At 43.0% G+C, this 15,575-nt stretch overlaps 1 protein-coding gene across 2 annotated transcripts in view; it reads right to left on the minus strand.

Moving 5' to 3' along the window:
* Positions 1 to 12,893, minus strand: part of sema3fb (sema domain, immunoglobulin domain (Ig), short basic domain, secreted, (semaphorin) 3Fb) — a 70,317-nt gene extending 57,424 nt beyond the window's left edge. The window contains exons 1-2 of one of the 2 annotated variants that reach the window (XM_041979637.1): positions 12,472 to 12,893; positions 10,791 to 10,959 (exon numbers count right to left, since the gene is read on the minus strand). In XM_041979637.1, the coding sequence (XP_041835571.1) occupies positions 10,791 to 10,908 (118 nt within the window). In that variant the 5' untranslated portion in view covers positions 10,909 to 10,959; positions 12,472 to 12,893. The remainder of the gene's footprint in view (positions 1 to 10,790; positions 10,960 to 12,471) is intronic. The other variant, XM_041979635.1, reaches the window with a different exon arrangement.
* Positions 12,894 to 15,575: the final 2,682 nt, after the last annotated feature.

The raw sequence follows: 15,575 nt of genomic DNA on the forward strand, positions 1-15,575 counted from the left end.
TGAGAGTGTGTGCGAGTGTGAATGGTTGTTTGTCCCCTATGTGTTGGCCCTGCGATGGACTGGTGACCTGTTCAGGTGTACCTGCCTCTCACCTGTTAATGCTGGGATAGGCTCCAGCTCACCCACGACCCTTAATGGACTAAGCAGTTCAGAAAATGAATGACTGAATGAATCAGCAAAACACAACTAAAAAGTACTCCACCTTGATCAACTGCAATGGTAAGTTGTTATTTAAATGTTATTTTAATAAGAAGAAAATATGTTGGTCTGTTCCAGAAGGGTCAGATCATCAAGCAGACAAAACATCTCAGGAGAAGCAGAAACTACTAGAACTGGGTTCAGAAGTGTCCACCAAATTATTAAAAACTGGAAGGATGGTGGGAACCATCGTCTTCCAGGAAGAAACGTAGTCAGAAAAACATCCTGAATGATGGGGATTGGTGATCACTCAAAGGTTTGATGGAACCAGATGTAAGAAAAACAGCAGTAGAACTCAGGACGATGTTTATTAGTGAAAGTTAGAACATTTCAACGTGAACAATGTGAAGGAACTCAAGGGACTGAACAGCTGTGGAGCCAGAAGAAAACCACTAACCAGTGAGGCTAACAGGAGAAAAAGGCTTCAGGTTGCTAGGGAGCATAAAGACTGGACTCTGGAGCCATGGGAGAAGGTCATGTGAGTCCAGATCTACTCTGGTCCAGAGTGGTGGAGCATCAGGGTAAGAAGAGAGGAGGATGAAGGGATGCAGCATCATGCCTAGCGCTACTGTACAAGCCTGTGGGGGCAGTCTATGATCTGGAGTTGCTGCAGTTGGTCAGGTCTAGCTTCAGGTCTAGCTTCAGTTCTAGGTTCAGTTCTAGGTTCAGTTCTGGGTTCAGCAACATAATGTGTCCAAAGAATGAAGTCAGCTGACACCTGAATATACTGAATGAGCAAGTTATTCCTTCTTCTCAATGCTCAGTGCCAGGATTCATGGGGCTCAGATTGTGAAAGAGTGGTTCAGGGAACAGGAGACATCATGTTCACACATGGATCGGCCACCACAGAGTCCAGACCTGAACCCCATGGACGATCTCTGGGATGTGCTGGAGAAGACTTTGTGCAGTGGTCGGACTCTCCATCATCAATACAAGATCTTGGAGAAAAACTAATGCAACACTGGATGGAAATAAATGTGGTGACATTGCAGAAGCTTCTAGAGACGATGCCACAGAGAAGCTGCTGGAATCAGAGATAAAGGAGGTCCAACCAGATGTTAGAGTGGATGACCTTGTTGTTTTGGTAAGGTGGTGTATAATTTCCAACAATAACTATTATCCAGTCAACTCTATAAAAAGCATGAAACCCAAAGTGGAAATATGACATTTATTTTATATAATCCAGTTGTTTAAAAGCAGCTGAATGAGGATGATGATGATGATTGTGCAAACAGGATCATAATTATCTCAATGAAAATTAGATGGTAAATTGTGAGCAGCCAACTTGTTGTAGATGAATATCTCTGTAAAACCACTGCAGACTGTGCAGATTTTTGATCAGTGTATTTCTTATCAGCTTTAAATACAAGAGGCCATACCAGTGTGTACGAGTCTGAGCGGTGTAGGCAGCGAGACGCATCTGAAACTCAATCTCTTAGTGACAGAGGGTGAGAAATTACTTTGAGGTTGGAAGAGAGAGGGGGGCAGTGGCCTTGACCTCCCCAGTCAGGCTCATGCCCTCCCACTTGACCTTTCAGAGAAACTCTCATCTACTAAATGTCTTCAGGGATCTACGCATGCATGGAGACGGGCCTTAAACAAACCTTCACAAGCACCTCCACTAACCAGGAAGCACACAATCCCCAGGCAACATGCCTTCATTTGGACAATAATGTACCCAGTCTGGCTGCAAAACAAAGTCAGTTCAATCACCGTCACAAACTCCTTGTTTTCAGACTGTTATGTTCTATTTAATTAAAAGTTTAGATTAAACAAAGTAGTGTGTTAATGTTTGCTGAAGTTTTGGTGACTACAGCAAGTTTCCTCGTACTAATGTCCTCATTCAGGTGCAGAAGCTTTTCTTCCTCCTGAGTTAAATCCAATCTAAAAGTAATAAAAGTATTGCATGGATGTGATTGAGAGAGAGAAGTATACGTTGCAAACCGTAGTTTTCTGTGTATACTTCTCTCAAACTGCAGAAAGGGAGTGTCTGTACTGTTCAGGCTGGAGCGAGGTTTAAACCATATGTGCGCTGAACGGGAAGAACAAGAGCGAACAAGTGAAGACTTGGATATTGGTAGGAACGCATGAGCCAAGAATATTTTTTACCTTAACAGAGAGTAGGGCTGAAGCTACAGGCCTGGAGGTACGAGGTATCCACCTTCAAAGCTAGCCTGGCTGCTCTGGGCTGTAAATACGATACAGACAGCCAGTGAAGAGAGGGAGGTCAGAGGGGAGAAACTGAGGAGGCTGAAGACAAGGAGGTTTGCTGTAAGCCAGATGAGCTGTGCCGGGATCGAAAGGAGTGCCATGACAGGTTGATTCAATCAATGTGTGCAGCAAGATGATTTAAACTAGAGAATCATCCACAATCTGATCTACCAAAAAGCAAGAGCAATTCCCTTTTCTAACCATCTAACATAAAATGATTCATCTTAGGACACGTTGCATAACAGGGGCCCCAATTTAGAGTTATTCATGAACTGCTGCCTTTCTTTTCCACTAATTCATCCTGTTTCTCTGGAGGGGCACTTCTGTGCAAGAAATCACACAAAACAGCTTCCTGAAGCATAAACACTGTGAGAAACATGGGTTTAGGTTTGAACTGGATCCAGTAACTCATCTACATTAATCCGCCTGGGCCATTATTCTACCTGACACCTTAATCTGCCACAAGAGAAACACTACTGCTTAAAATATACAATGTTAAACCCCAGCGGCAGTGCAGGGACAAAGCTAGTCTGAGTCCTCAACCAGTTCATCCAGTCTGTACTAATGCCCTGTTTTCACAGGTGAGAAAAAAGACACAAAGTCCCACAGGAAGTCTTAATTATGCCACCAAGAAAAAGGACCTGCCTTAAACCCGTGCTACATGCCGATCGGCTGCCGATACTCGAGCCTGAGAAGGCTGCAGAATTATCTGTTAACAGCTTCCTGAACAAAGACGAAGGAGTTGGATAACAAGGGACGTTACTGAGAACTTTTTTCAAGCTTAATCAGACGAAATGGAGATTCTGTGATGTGACAGACAAAGTTTCCAGCTACCACACAGAGAAAAGCAAACCCTGGCAGCTGGATTACAGGAAATAAAACTTTGGGTTTTGACTTGGTTATAGCATGTGGCTTCATTAAATGCTCCAACATGTTTGTATTCTGGACCTTGAGCCCATCAGTTTCACTTCCTGTTTACTTACAATGCTGCAGCTTTGCAGCAACATGCAGATGGAGAAACATAACTGTTGCTTCAGACAAAAATCCAAATGTGGAAACGATGCAGCACTGGTGGATGGAAACTGATTCAGTGTTTGAACAATCTGGCTGGTATATTCCAGTCTGGTGCGTGAGAGGACTTCAGGGAAGGAGGGAGGGGGCAACAGATGCAACAACATGTCAGTGAAAGACAAGACGGACTGACAACGCTGGCGCTTCTGTCTTTTTGAGAGATGATCTTGGTTTGGCCGGCGAGACACCAACAGAGCAGTAACCTGACTCAGGAGGCTGTTCCACGGGTGAAGACCTCACCCAACATGGAACATCACACTCTCAACGCAGCAGATCCCACCTCCTGCAGATAGCTGCCATGCTGGGAATCCCAAACACTCTGTGCTTCTACTGCTGAAACATCTGGTTTCACGTCCAAGCAACAATTATCAGCCTTTTAATTCATTTGTTGAATGAATCCATATTTATTTTACAGATCAAGTCATTGTAATATTGTTTTGGGTCCATCTTCTCTCATATCTGACAAAAATCTGAATATCTTTGGACTTTGGTGCCATCATGACCTTCTGGGGTTCTGGGAGTTTCTAAAGTTGTCGTAGCAACCAGTAATGTAATAATGGCCAACCATGAATTCATTTTGGCCATGGTAAATGTAACAGAGTCAATAATGTAATAGGTTTCCAGTTTAATCATTTAATCAAAAAATGTAAAAGGTTACTTTTGGTTTATTTTTGGGCTAGCATGAAAAATCCTGCAAATGTAAAAACTGCAGCCAATAATGTAATAATGCATAAACAAAACTGCATTTATCACAAATACATCACGTTTTTTTAGAGGTGTTTGTGCAGTTTGCTGATCAAAAACAGGTAGGATTACATTATTGGCTGGCATTACATTACTGGTTGCTACAAAGAAGTTTTGCTATTCATATTTAACATTTTCTATGTTAAATAATCATCAGATTAGTGGTAGAAAAGACGGTAGCTGCAGCCCTTTGGTAATTAAACTATATCAAACCGCTCTCACCTCCAGTTTCACCCTGGCTATGCTAGTTCCCTGGAGATGTGAAAGTACTTTGTTGTCTCCGAACACTTCTGCCCCTGCACAAGCACATCCAATATACTGAGCAACAGTTGTCCGTATGCAGGGGAAACAAAATCCAAGCAATGATACAACTTCCTCTTTTATCAATCACTGGGACCACCCAAGCAGTCACTGATACACTTTACAACTTTTCCACCATATGGCATGGGAATGAAGCGGCACAACGTGCCAAGTGGTTATATTCTATAACACTAAAACACAATGACTCAGTTCATGGACCATCATAAAGAAAAGCTTGAGTTCACTGAATGACCAATGAAGGGACAGAGTAAAATAGATCTTCCAGGAGCAGCAGGTGGGAGGCGCAGACGGTGCTAATGGTTGGCTATGAGATGACACCATGACTGGGATTTTTATTCCCTGAAAGACATTGGCACCATTCGAGACCATAAAAGAGACGATGTGCTGAAAGGCACAACATGCCCATCCCTTCAGGGAACATCACCTGTCCCACACAGACATGAGCGGCAGCCGTGACGTTCAGATACAGCTTCTTTCATGCTTAAACTCTACATGACTTCCAATTACTGGTGAGAGGTAAGAAGTGTCAAACCTACCCACAAGCAACGAATAAAGGTTTACAGAAAACATACAGATGCACAGAAATGCTATTTCAGTGATCACCTCATTAAAACATTGCTCATTTTCATTTGTCCTTCTTTCCCATCCAGACAATTTACTTACTGGTCTGGATATAAAATGTAATCAGAATCTTATCAGTTTCCTACCAAATAAGGGCCAAAGTTAAGGTTACGGGGCTCAGAGACAGACAGCAAATCAATCCTGATTACTGAGCCGGCGGTCTGAGGCGACTGCTCGTGTACTGTGTACCGTTCAGAGATTACCTCGGACTCTGTGACTGGAGAATAACCCATGCTTTTACTGTGGTGAGAAATGCCCAAAAATCACATTTATTTATTTGAAAATATTCCACAATGTGCTCAGAGAGAAGAATGCACTTTAAATTGGTGGCATCTCATCCCGACAAGAATTTAACATGTAATTAATTCACCTCCACAGAAAAGACTATTTTCCAGTCATGTGCTCTACCTGGAAGGATAAACTCTGAGCTTTATGTGCACTCCCCTCTACACCCACTCTAATGTAAAATGCTTTGCACAGTTAAAGAATGGCTTCTTTCCAACCAGGACCTCACAATTAAGGCAGCTGGGTCACAGCAGAGTGCAAGCCGCTCCAGACCGAGCTGCATGTGCATCTTAACCACCATCACCACCCTGCCGACTGCGTTCAGCCGTCAACCACTGCGCTCCAAAGGACTTGTGTCTGCCTGCTGGGGGGTGAAGAACTGGGCTCAGCCACTGTGGAGACAAGCTGAGGTCTGGGACATGGCCAAAGGAACGGTGGTTTTCAAAGCTTTCAGTCATTACTCTCCTACTGTGGGGATATATGGGCTCAGTCCTCTCAACGAGTAATTAGAGATCCCAGCCAAACATCAGCACCAGTGCCAGACTGCCGGGCCAGTGGTTTCACGGCTTCTACAAGCTGAAAAATCTCAGCTAGAGCGAAGGTCTGCCAGTCTGCTAGCGCTACACAAGCCATTTACACACACTGGGAAATTTTTTAAAATCCAATAAAAATTCAAATCAGTCATTTGTAAATTTATCTGAACTTAAATCTAACAGACATGCCTCCAAAGAACGGAAAACACAAAGAAAATAAAAAAGTTTATAAAATAAGTTATAGAAAAAGCAAAACTGTTGTTAAAACTTCTACAATCACCAAATTAACGGCTGACAGATGAGGGTGCCAGCGTTTGGTATAAAAGGAGCATCCATCCAAGACTTAAGTCTTTCCAAGCAAGGATTGGTAACCAGAGAATCAACATGTAAGAGAAAAAAATCTCCATGCATGATTAAAAAGAAGTTTGGTATTTCAGCATCTAGAGAGCAAACAGAGTCTCGGCGAGTAAAGGTCAGGAACAGAAACCACTGTTGACCATAATAAATCACCAAGCCACTAAGATCCATACATGTTCCATTGCTGCATCCAGAAATGCAAACTGTACACAAAGAAGCCGCATATCAACTTTGTACAAGAGCATCACGGAGTTCACTGAGCACAAGCTCATCTCAGGTGGGCAGAAAGACGGTACTCTCTGCAGCCAGATGAGTCCATGTTTCAGCTGCTATTTAGGATCTAAAGAATCTGGCTCTGCATCATCTGTACATGCTAAAAGAAAGACCGCCTAGGCTGTGCATCTGTGTTGGCAAGGCTTACATACTGCAGCGTGGTCAGTATCAATGATGCAGAGCTGGATGAAGACATTTTAAAGGGACATTTAACACCATCAAGGTAACACCCGTCCTTGGAAAGTCATTGGTTATTTTAGCAGGACAATGTCAGACCTCAGTCTGCATGACTTCATAGACACAGTGTGTGTGTCGGACTGGTCTTCCTGCAGTCAGATCTGTCTCCTACTGAACACGCCCCATGCATTGCGAGTAGCTGAACAGCTGAAATCTTCTATTTCAGGAAGAACTGAAAGAGATTAAAAGACTCGAGTAACAAGTTATCTGCAGGCACTTCCTACATGATTAAAACATTTTGCATTAAACTGCATTTTAGAAAATGTCCAAACTTTCTAGATGTGGGGTTTGTAAATTACACATGCAACACAAAACAGAGGGGAAGGCTGAGCTGAGAGGTTTCATAATCATGTTTGTATTTGAGGAGGTAGATTAAAAAAAAAAAGAAAAAGAAATCTGAAGGAAAAGAAAAAAAAACAGATACAAAGTTGGGTTTCTCATTCAGTCAATACTGTGCAAACATTCAAGGCTCTGGCTGTCAGAGGCAATCAGGTCAACAAGAAACTAATGCAGTCCTGAGCACTAATGTTCACCTCTGCATAAAGACAAAGAAAAAACTGGGCTGTGAGCAACAGTAATACCAGTTTAAACATTTACTGGTGTGACAGAGTGGCAGTAAAAGAGCTGACCCAGAGCTGATTTATCAACAAGTCTCCCCGTGCAGGGTTGCTTTTTAAATCATATTTCATGACTTCCTCCTCTGTGGTTGTACTTCAGAATTTTAAGACCAAATACATAAATAAACTTGTGAAAAACGACAGCACAGCAGCATCCAGCTCATATTGGAATGCCTGTCATTTAAACCCCAAAGGGGAGTTTCTAAGCTTCTATGCTGCCGCCCACCCACCCAAACACACCCGATATAGATTGAAGACTTTGCAAAGGAGTAAAAATAGTCTGCAGCCATTCACAGAGGGCATGCAGATGAGAAATATTTAGAATGAGGGGCCAAAGCTGCTTTCTCTGCCTGCCACCTGCACCGCCTGCAGCCTGCCAGCATATCGTAGTGAAGCTGACCCACATTCTTGTGTCATCCCGGTGGATTTGGCCTTACACTCTGGGTGGAGGAGGAGGAGGGAGCATGCTGTAATCCTTACGATGACATTTAAAGGACTTTTCCTTTGTACTGACGCACCATAATGCCATTGCTGTGGATGTCAGAGCCGTTTCAGGTTTCATTAACACTAAGGAAAGGTGAGAGGTGCTCCATTTAAATTCACCCATGCTCACACACGGCTCCACCCTCAGCATGGCTTTTCTGAGGGAACATTTACAGTTTTCTTGACCCTGTTGCTCTGTTTACTCTGAACAAAGTGTGAAAAGGCAGCCACACCCTCCCCGTAAACCACTGCAGAGTGAACATGGCACAGGCCAAGAGATGTTTGGGTGAAGTCACAGGGCTCCAGATGAGGCCGAGGTTCATGTGAGGTACGACGCTCGAAATATCAAAACCATAATAATGGATTTAGATTTGTATCTGCAGAATGCATGAAGTCACATATGTCATATCTGGAACGTTACACTTCACAAAACATAGCAACAACTTCCCAGGGGTGTTTAGTCCATCTAGAAAATATTGTGTTTTCTCTGCCTCGCCATGTGAGCCAAAAGGAACGTAAAGAAAAAGAAGACAGAAGGAAAGAAAAAGTGCACAAATCAGTCGAGCCTGGAATGGACTGATGCCACAACAGCACTCACACGACTCTGAAATCCCAGAGAGGCCGGACGAGCCTTTCACATGTTAATGGAGTGACGGCAGCTTCACCAAAATGGAGCAATCTGGTGGTGCAAGGTTTAGAGAGAATTAAATCAAGAGTGAGGTCTTTACTGCGCTATGACTCTGATCCATTGCACAACACATTTACGTGGCTCCAGGGGGGGCTTGCAGAGCTGAATACAGCAGGTCTCCATCCCAGTTTCCAGCGAGAGAAAACACAATAATATGACAACTATTACTGCTGGTGCTAAATCTCCTCATGCACAAGAAAATACCTGCAACTCAAACGCAAACAACTCCACCAAACAAACTTCCTCCTCATCAGCGTCAGCTAGACCGTCTGACACCCGCCCCTCACACTTATGGGTCAGCTGATTATATACGGTGCATCTGCTTCACTCCTTCCAGCCTTTCTTTAAAAAGGACTCGGCTTCCTCATCGTTACAGCTGCTTGTTGTTTAAACAGCGCCCGCCTCCCTCCGCTGGCCTTTCCTCTCAGCTCACCAACACAGACGACGTGATAAGCCTGAACAAAGTCTACTTCCAAGTTTCATCTGCAGCTCCTTACAAACACTAATCCTCATTAAAATCCGTGTAAATAAAGACTTTCTGAGTATCCCAGCAGTGATGGATTCTCTACTATATACCAGAGCGAGTGGTTTCCCATCATAAACGCTGTGCAGACAACATGGAGCAAAAGCAGAGTAATTAGGTCTCATGATTCACTCTACCTGCTTTAATAGGGAAGTGAGGGCCTCCCAGATGGAGGTCATGGTTCTTAACCTCACTCCTCAGCTACTGAGTTAATCAGTTTGGAACATGTGCTTGGTTCAACACTAACATGCAGTTTGGGTTTTTCAGGCTTTATTCATTGTGACTAAACAACAATTATGGACCTCAGCCTGATGAGAAAACATTCCTTTCTGCAGTTTTCCTGCTTTTTGTCTGTGCTGGTCTTCAGGCTGTGTTCAGTTAAAGCTGCAGCTCCAAACAAACTGTCTTTCCAAACAGCTCCAGGAAAAAAAAAAAAAGGAAGAAAATAAACTTAACACATCGCGGGTGCATCAGGGGAAGTGCAGCGAGCTGCCGAGGTAAGGACTACATGGGCCTCTCAAAAAGCAATTAAGGCAGAGAGAGCCATAGTATTGAATGGAGGGGGGGGCATTCCTCTGAGAGAGGCAGCAGCAGCAGACTGTGAAATTCGTATTGACTAGAGAGGCAAACACACACAGGTAAGCAGCTTCTTTCCTCATCAGCCAAAGGAGTGTTTCTCTGTTTTCACATTTCAGATGAGATCAGACATCTCCTGCAAGTTGTTCTAATCAAAGAGCTTTTAGATTCACTTAAAGAGAATAAAAAATATACACCCACACAATTTCTCCAAAATCAACACAGCCTTTAAAATGATATCTGGAAAATGGAAGAACTGCTGAGCTCTGGATGTAAACTCACTGATGTGTAAAATCCCACTTGATTAAAGCAGGAAAACGCAGCGCCCGTCCACTTAATGAAGTCAACTTCAGCGAGCAGGAGCTGGGAGACGGAAAGCAAAGCAAACAGAGGAGCTGCTGCCCGCTCGCTCCTGCTTCTCTCTGGATGCTAATCAAAGACTGAATCTGGGTGCAGGACGGGCCCCGGGGACGTCGCTCTGCTCGCCTCATCCTGGCAATTTGCTCTCCATAATATCTCTGCCTCTTTCTGCTCCCCCAGAGATCCCGTACAGCTGGCAAAACCCACAATTGCATCTCCCTAAAGTACACATGTGGCTCAACAGGGGATGATGGCATAATGACCACGCAGCTCCATGCCCCTTACTGCAGTCTGTTATCAAGACGCCTGAAGATAAAGATGCTGCATTCATTTAAAACAACAATCCTGGATGTATATTCCATCACTTTGAGGGTGAAGAGGATCTTCATTGTATCTGCTCAATCACTGGAAGCATCTGGTGGTTATCAAAGAGCCTGGAGGCCTGAGATGAGGAGGGAGGGGGCAGTAAAGGAGAATCCCATCATTTGTTTGTGGTCTTCTCAGTTTGGTTCTGGTGATCAAATCAAAGCTGCAATGGCAGCAGTTACACAAGCATCATGCATCCGTCGCTCAGCGAGCGAACACGTGGCAGGGGTCCGAGAGGCCAGCGCTGAGCCCAAACATGGAAATAAAAACCAACAATGGGACAAAGGAGTGAGGACCAGCAGGGAGGGAGAAGCCTGGATTCTTACCTTTGAAGGAGATGAAGACTCGGGGTGCAGCGAGAGGGTCAGTGCTGATTTGATTCCCCAGAGCCACGCTGGCAATCGCCAGGAGGGCGTGGAGCGTCCACAGACCGTCCAGCTGCATGGCGGACCAGCCTCCAGTAGCACCCACACAGGGGTCTAACTTCCTCTATACCTGCAGGGGAAAAACCAGAAATGTGAGAAGATGCTGCACCGTCTTTTTTTGTTTGTTTTACTAAAAATACAAAACTAGGTCTGTTTTTGTTTCTCATTTTATGTGACATGTCAAGTCAGGGGCTCCCAGGGGCCCCATGACTGTGACTGAGGTGTAGAGATTACACCCAGATTTCTAGAAGCATCGTAAAAAGTGATGAGCCAAGCTGTTGGTGATGCACGCTTCCAGCTTTGTTTTTCAGTGTGATGGGAAGATGGCGATGAGGAGCTCTCCTCCGCATCCAGAGCTCATTCCTGCTTCATGACGACACATGTGTACAGTCCTGATCTGTAATTACAGGTTTGCTAATACCAGCTTACACCACCTCCATCTAGATTACACATCCTTAAAAATAACGATGTGATTGGTGCAATCGGGGAAGTTTTCAGTAAATGATGACTGGAGATTTACAGGCTCCCAAAACATTTCAGTCGTGGCCATTAAATAAGTCTCGAGTTCATAAAAAACAGAAATCAGGGAGCAACCGATGATTCGCCGTCAGTCTGCCTAATCAAACTCATTTTCACCTTTACCTACTGACTGGCCTCACAGGCTTTTCTTCCCAACACTGGATGGACCTTTGGAGACCTCGACAGAGCCACCGAGTCTTCGACCCGAAGGCTGGAGCCCATTTACGAGCATGCTGCAGCTGTTTAAACCTCACACTGTTTACTGACAATTTGTTAAGCATCCAGCTGTTTATTCTGAGACAGAGGCCAAGTCCTTCACACAAGCCCATGAAACCAAACAAGGAGCAACTCACACATACAAGGATTGTGAAACACATTAAGCCTTCGTATTCAACATGCCTCACAGGGAGTCGATATATTTAGCCTGATGATATAAAGTTAACAAAAGGGAAGGCAGAACCCTCTAACAACCAGACTTTATCGCATTAATCCAAGTAGTCTAAACAAGTCAGCCATGCTCTGAAGTATTAACTGATACATGGTTGGTAAATAATTTGATCATTCATGGGCAAAAATAAGAAAAAAACATACGTTTGTTAAAGGGCAAAGTTTCATCTACAGACAGAATTTAATACAAATATATTTGCTTTCTACAACAATAAAGAAAAAAGTCTCAGACTGAAGAGTGGAAATATGACATTTAACACAAAAACCTCAAATAAACGATGAAAAACGCAGAAAATGTGAATGTTGCTGAGACTTGCTGTAATCTACCAGCCTGGCAGCCTTGGCTCCACATAGAAGACAGAACTGTAAACAGTCTGGTGGTATTACAGCTCACAGAAACGGCATTTTTACCCCGTTCACGCTGAAAAAAGCAGGTGGGATCAATAGGAAACTGCTCAGAAATGACTGTTACTGGATCTGCTGTTTACAAGATAACGCGGGCAGTGAAGACGCGTGGAGAAACGAGAAGAGAAAGAAGGGTTCATGCTTTCATCTCCAAACTAAAGCAGGTTCTTTTAAATCAATAAAGAGACAGAAACAATGAAACCAGGCTCACCGGATCCTTCTCAGAACACAAGTTCTGATCCAAACCTCAGAACAGCCAATTCCAACAGATCGATCACTGCCGGTCCAACTTGAGATCAATAATAGTAGAAAATCCGGCGGCGGCGTGTTGCGTTCAGGGTGGGGTGCAGGGGTCGTCCGTACCTGAGCGCGCCGCGTGCGTCTGTGTGTGTGAGTGTGTGTGGGGCCCGGAGTTGTGAGGAAATTACAGAATGTAGAAAATGCTTCTCTAATTCAACACTGTGCGCGAGAGCGTGGAGAGTGGACGCTGTCGTCGCACGAGCGCAGTCAACATCTCGAGGGTTAAAGAAAAAAGAAAGAAAGAAATTCCCCGCGAGGCGTGAGGAGGTCCAGGCGCGAGACGCGTGCTCCGCTGGAAAGTTGCAGCTCCTGACTGAAGAGTCAGGACGTCAGCAGGTGGATGGAGACGCGGAGTAAAACACACCCACAGGGCGGGCAGGAGCGAGCCGCGCCGCGCCGCGCCGCGCCGCGCCGCGCCGCGCCACGCAGCCAGCGGGGGGCCAGGACTTAGCACAACAGCAACACAATAATAATAATAATAACAGAGATTAACTTTGATTCAACTTTTATTTGGGTTTAAGCCGTTAATTTTTTCTAGTTTGCAGGTAAAGATTTTACTGTCACCTGCACTTTTCTATCCAGCCAAGAGTCTGTTTCTCAAACTTAAAGGTATAGGTGAGTGGTTTGTTCAGCATTTCTGAGCAGAAAGTGGCTTTTAACAGCTTTTCCTCGGACTTTGTTCACTTAAATCATGATGATCCTTAAAGTTGATCATAATTACAGAAGCTTTGAAGCATTATGCAACGGAAACGAAATGAAAATATTTGAATAATTCCAGAGGGAAACTGCAATTTCAAACTCATTTAGCTTTTTATTTTACTTATTTTACTTTTTAGGTTTAACTTTCCATTGTTTGCTTAAATTTGGATGGCACTTTGGTACAATGTTGTTTGTTTTAAATGTGCTTTATAAATGACCTGGACCGGAGTGGAAAAATAAACTGAAGATCATTTTTGTAAAAGCAGCGCTGCATCATGCTTAAACATTTAGAAAATCAGCTTACCTGGAAGGAAAACTTTAACCCTTAATCCTGTATGTATCATGTCTGAAACATAAAGTTTCTGAGACCTTTTACATCACTGTGTGGTAAAAACTGAGTAATCTGATACTCCTAGTGGACACCTTTTGTACTACAATCATTTTAACATCACACAGTTATAAACATGTGATTACAATATTATTATTATTAATATTATTAATATTGTTATTAAAGGGCGAAATAAAGACAGATATGTCAGTCTTGGGTCAGTCTTTAAAGGGTTAACTATAATGGTTGTTTGTTTGTTTGTTTATTTGTTTGTTTGTTTGTTTGTTTAATGAGCCTGCAGAAGTGCTGGATGTTATGAGGAAGTAAAAGCGACAGCGTTCTCATAATTTAGCAGGTTTGTTCTTGGAAGCGTTTGTTTGGAGATCTTTGCTTATTACTGTGATGGTTTGGAAAATGTTTTCTTGTTTTCTCATTAAATGCATTTATCTTTAAAGCTACATAATAAAAACATGGTTATGTCATATTTAATGATACACAACTGTGTCTTAATTCAGCAGAAGGATGATGATGATGATGATGATAAAGATGATGATGATGATGATGATGATGATGATGATGATGATGATGATGATGATGATAATGATTTGCTGCAGGATAAGCTATGTCTGGGGGAACTGGTCTCCTTACACCTTTTTAAAAGTAAGTTAAGAGCATTAAATGATGAGTCTTTAGGTTGTAAATGTTTTGACTATTTACTATTGACTTACCAGACTATTGACTATTTGACTATTTGATTATTTTGTAACTTGAAGAGTTGATGCATGTTTGTAATTTTATTGGTGGTTTTGATTGTCTTGGTTAGGACACTCTTGTAAACGAGATTCTTAATCTCAATGAGGATTTTCCTGGTTAAATAAAAAATAAAAAGAAACAAGAGGAAAAAAAAGATAATGGAACCAGCACAAAGAAGCCATGCAGGTATGGATAACATCAGAATAATATGAGGTTTAATGTATGAGAACATAAATAAGAGGACACGTTTTTCTGGCTGTACAGTCACTCTGAGGCCTGTAGAGTCTGGGCTGTATCTCTTAGAGCAGCCTTTGTTTCTTTGTTTTTTCCGTTTCCAGAGCATGGCATGATCCGAGCTTGAGCTGAATTTGCTGGGATGTCCATTCCTGGGCTGGTGAATGTTTTCCACTTGGGAATAATCTTTCTAACTGCAGAATGATGAACCCGTTTGGAAATGTGCTTCTAATCCTTCCCAGACTGATGGACAGCACCTGCTGCCTCTCTAACGTCATTGCTGATGTCTTTCCTCCTTGGCGCAGACACGAATGCTCTAGACTTCTGCTGTGATGCTCAGACACACTGATGAGCAGTTTTTGAAGTTTATCTAATTACAAGCATTTGGCTTCTATTTATCTTAATTACACAATTACAACAAAACTATAACCCAGTTGTTCACACACTACTTCTGCAGCTCGGCTTACATAGTATATGTCATGTGTTGTTCATTTCAGGTTGTATTTATATTGTTTGAAAAGCTGATCAGGACCAAAATATCTCATTTTTAACTGACATGATATAAAACGTCTTTAAGTCATGTCTGCTTATAACATGAGGTTGTTTGTGTTTTGATGTCAGGCGACAGAAAGCCGCCGATGTGTGGATGTACACATTAATCATCTGTGTGCAAAGGTCTCCCACCCTTTCTGCAACTGCTATAATGCAGCAGTCGTTCACAGAGTTGCTCGCTTTAAATGGGTTGTCATCGTCTATCTCTGTGACAACCAGCCAGCCACCATCTGCCACCCACACATGAGGTGTGGAGGAAAGATTTTCAACAGTTACTGGCTTAAATGGTGGCTGCATGTGTTCCTTTTCTCAACAAGTGAATGGATTTAAATGAAATCATTCTCATGCCCTTCACACGTTGACATTTTCACATTTACTTACATAAGTTCTACTTTAAAAGTATATTAAAGAGATAAAGAATAACTTTTATAAACTCAAAATGTCCATGC

Source organism: Melanotaenia boesemani, chromosome 3, assembly GCF_017639745.1.
Source record: "Melanotaenia boesemani isolate fMelBoe1 chromosome 3, fMelBoe1.pri, whole genome shotgun sequence".
Taxonomy (NCBI): Eukaryota; Metazoa; Chordata; class Actinopteri; order Atheriniformes; family Melanotaeniidae; genus Melanotaenia; species Melanotaenia boesemani.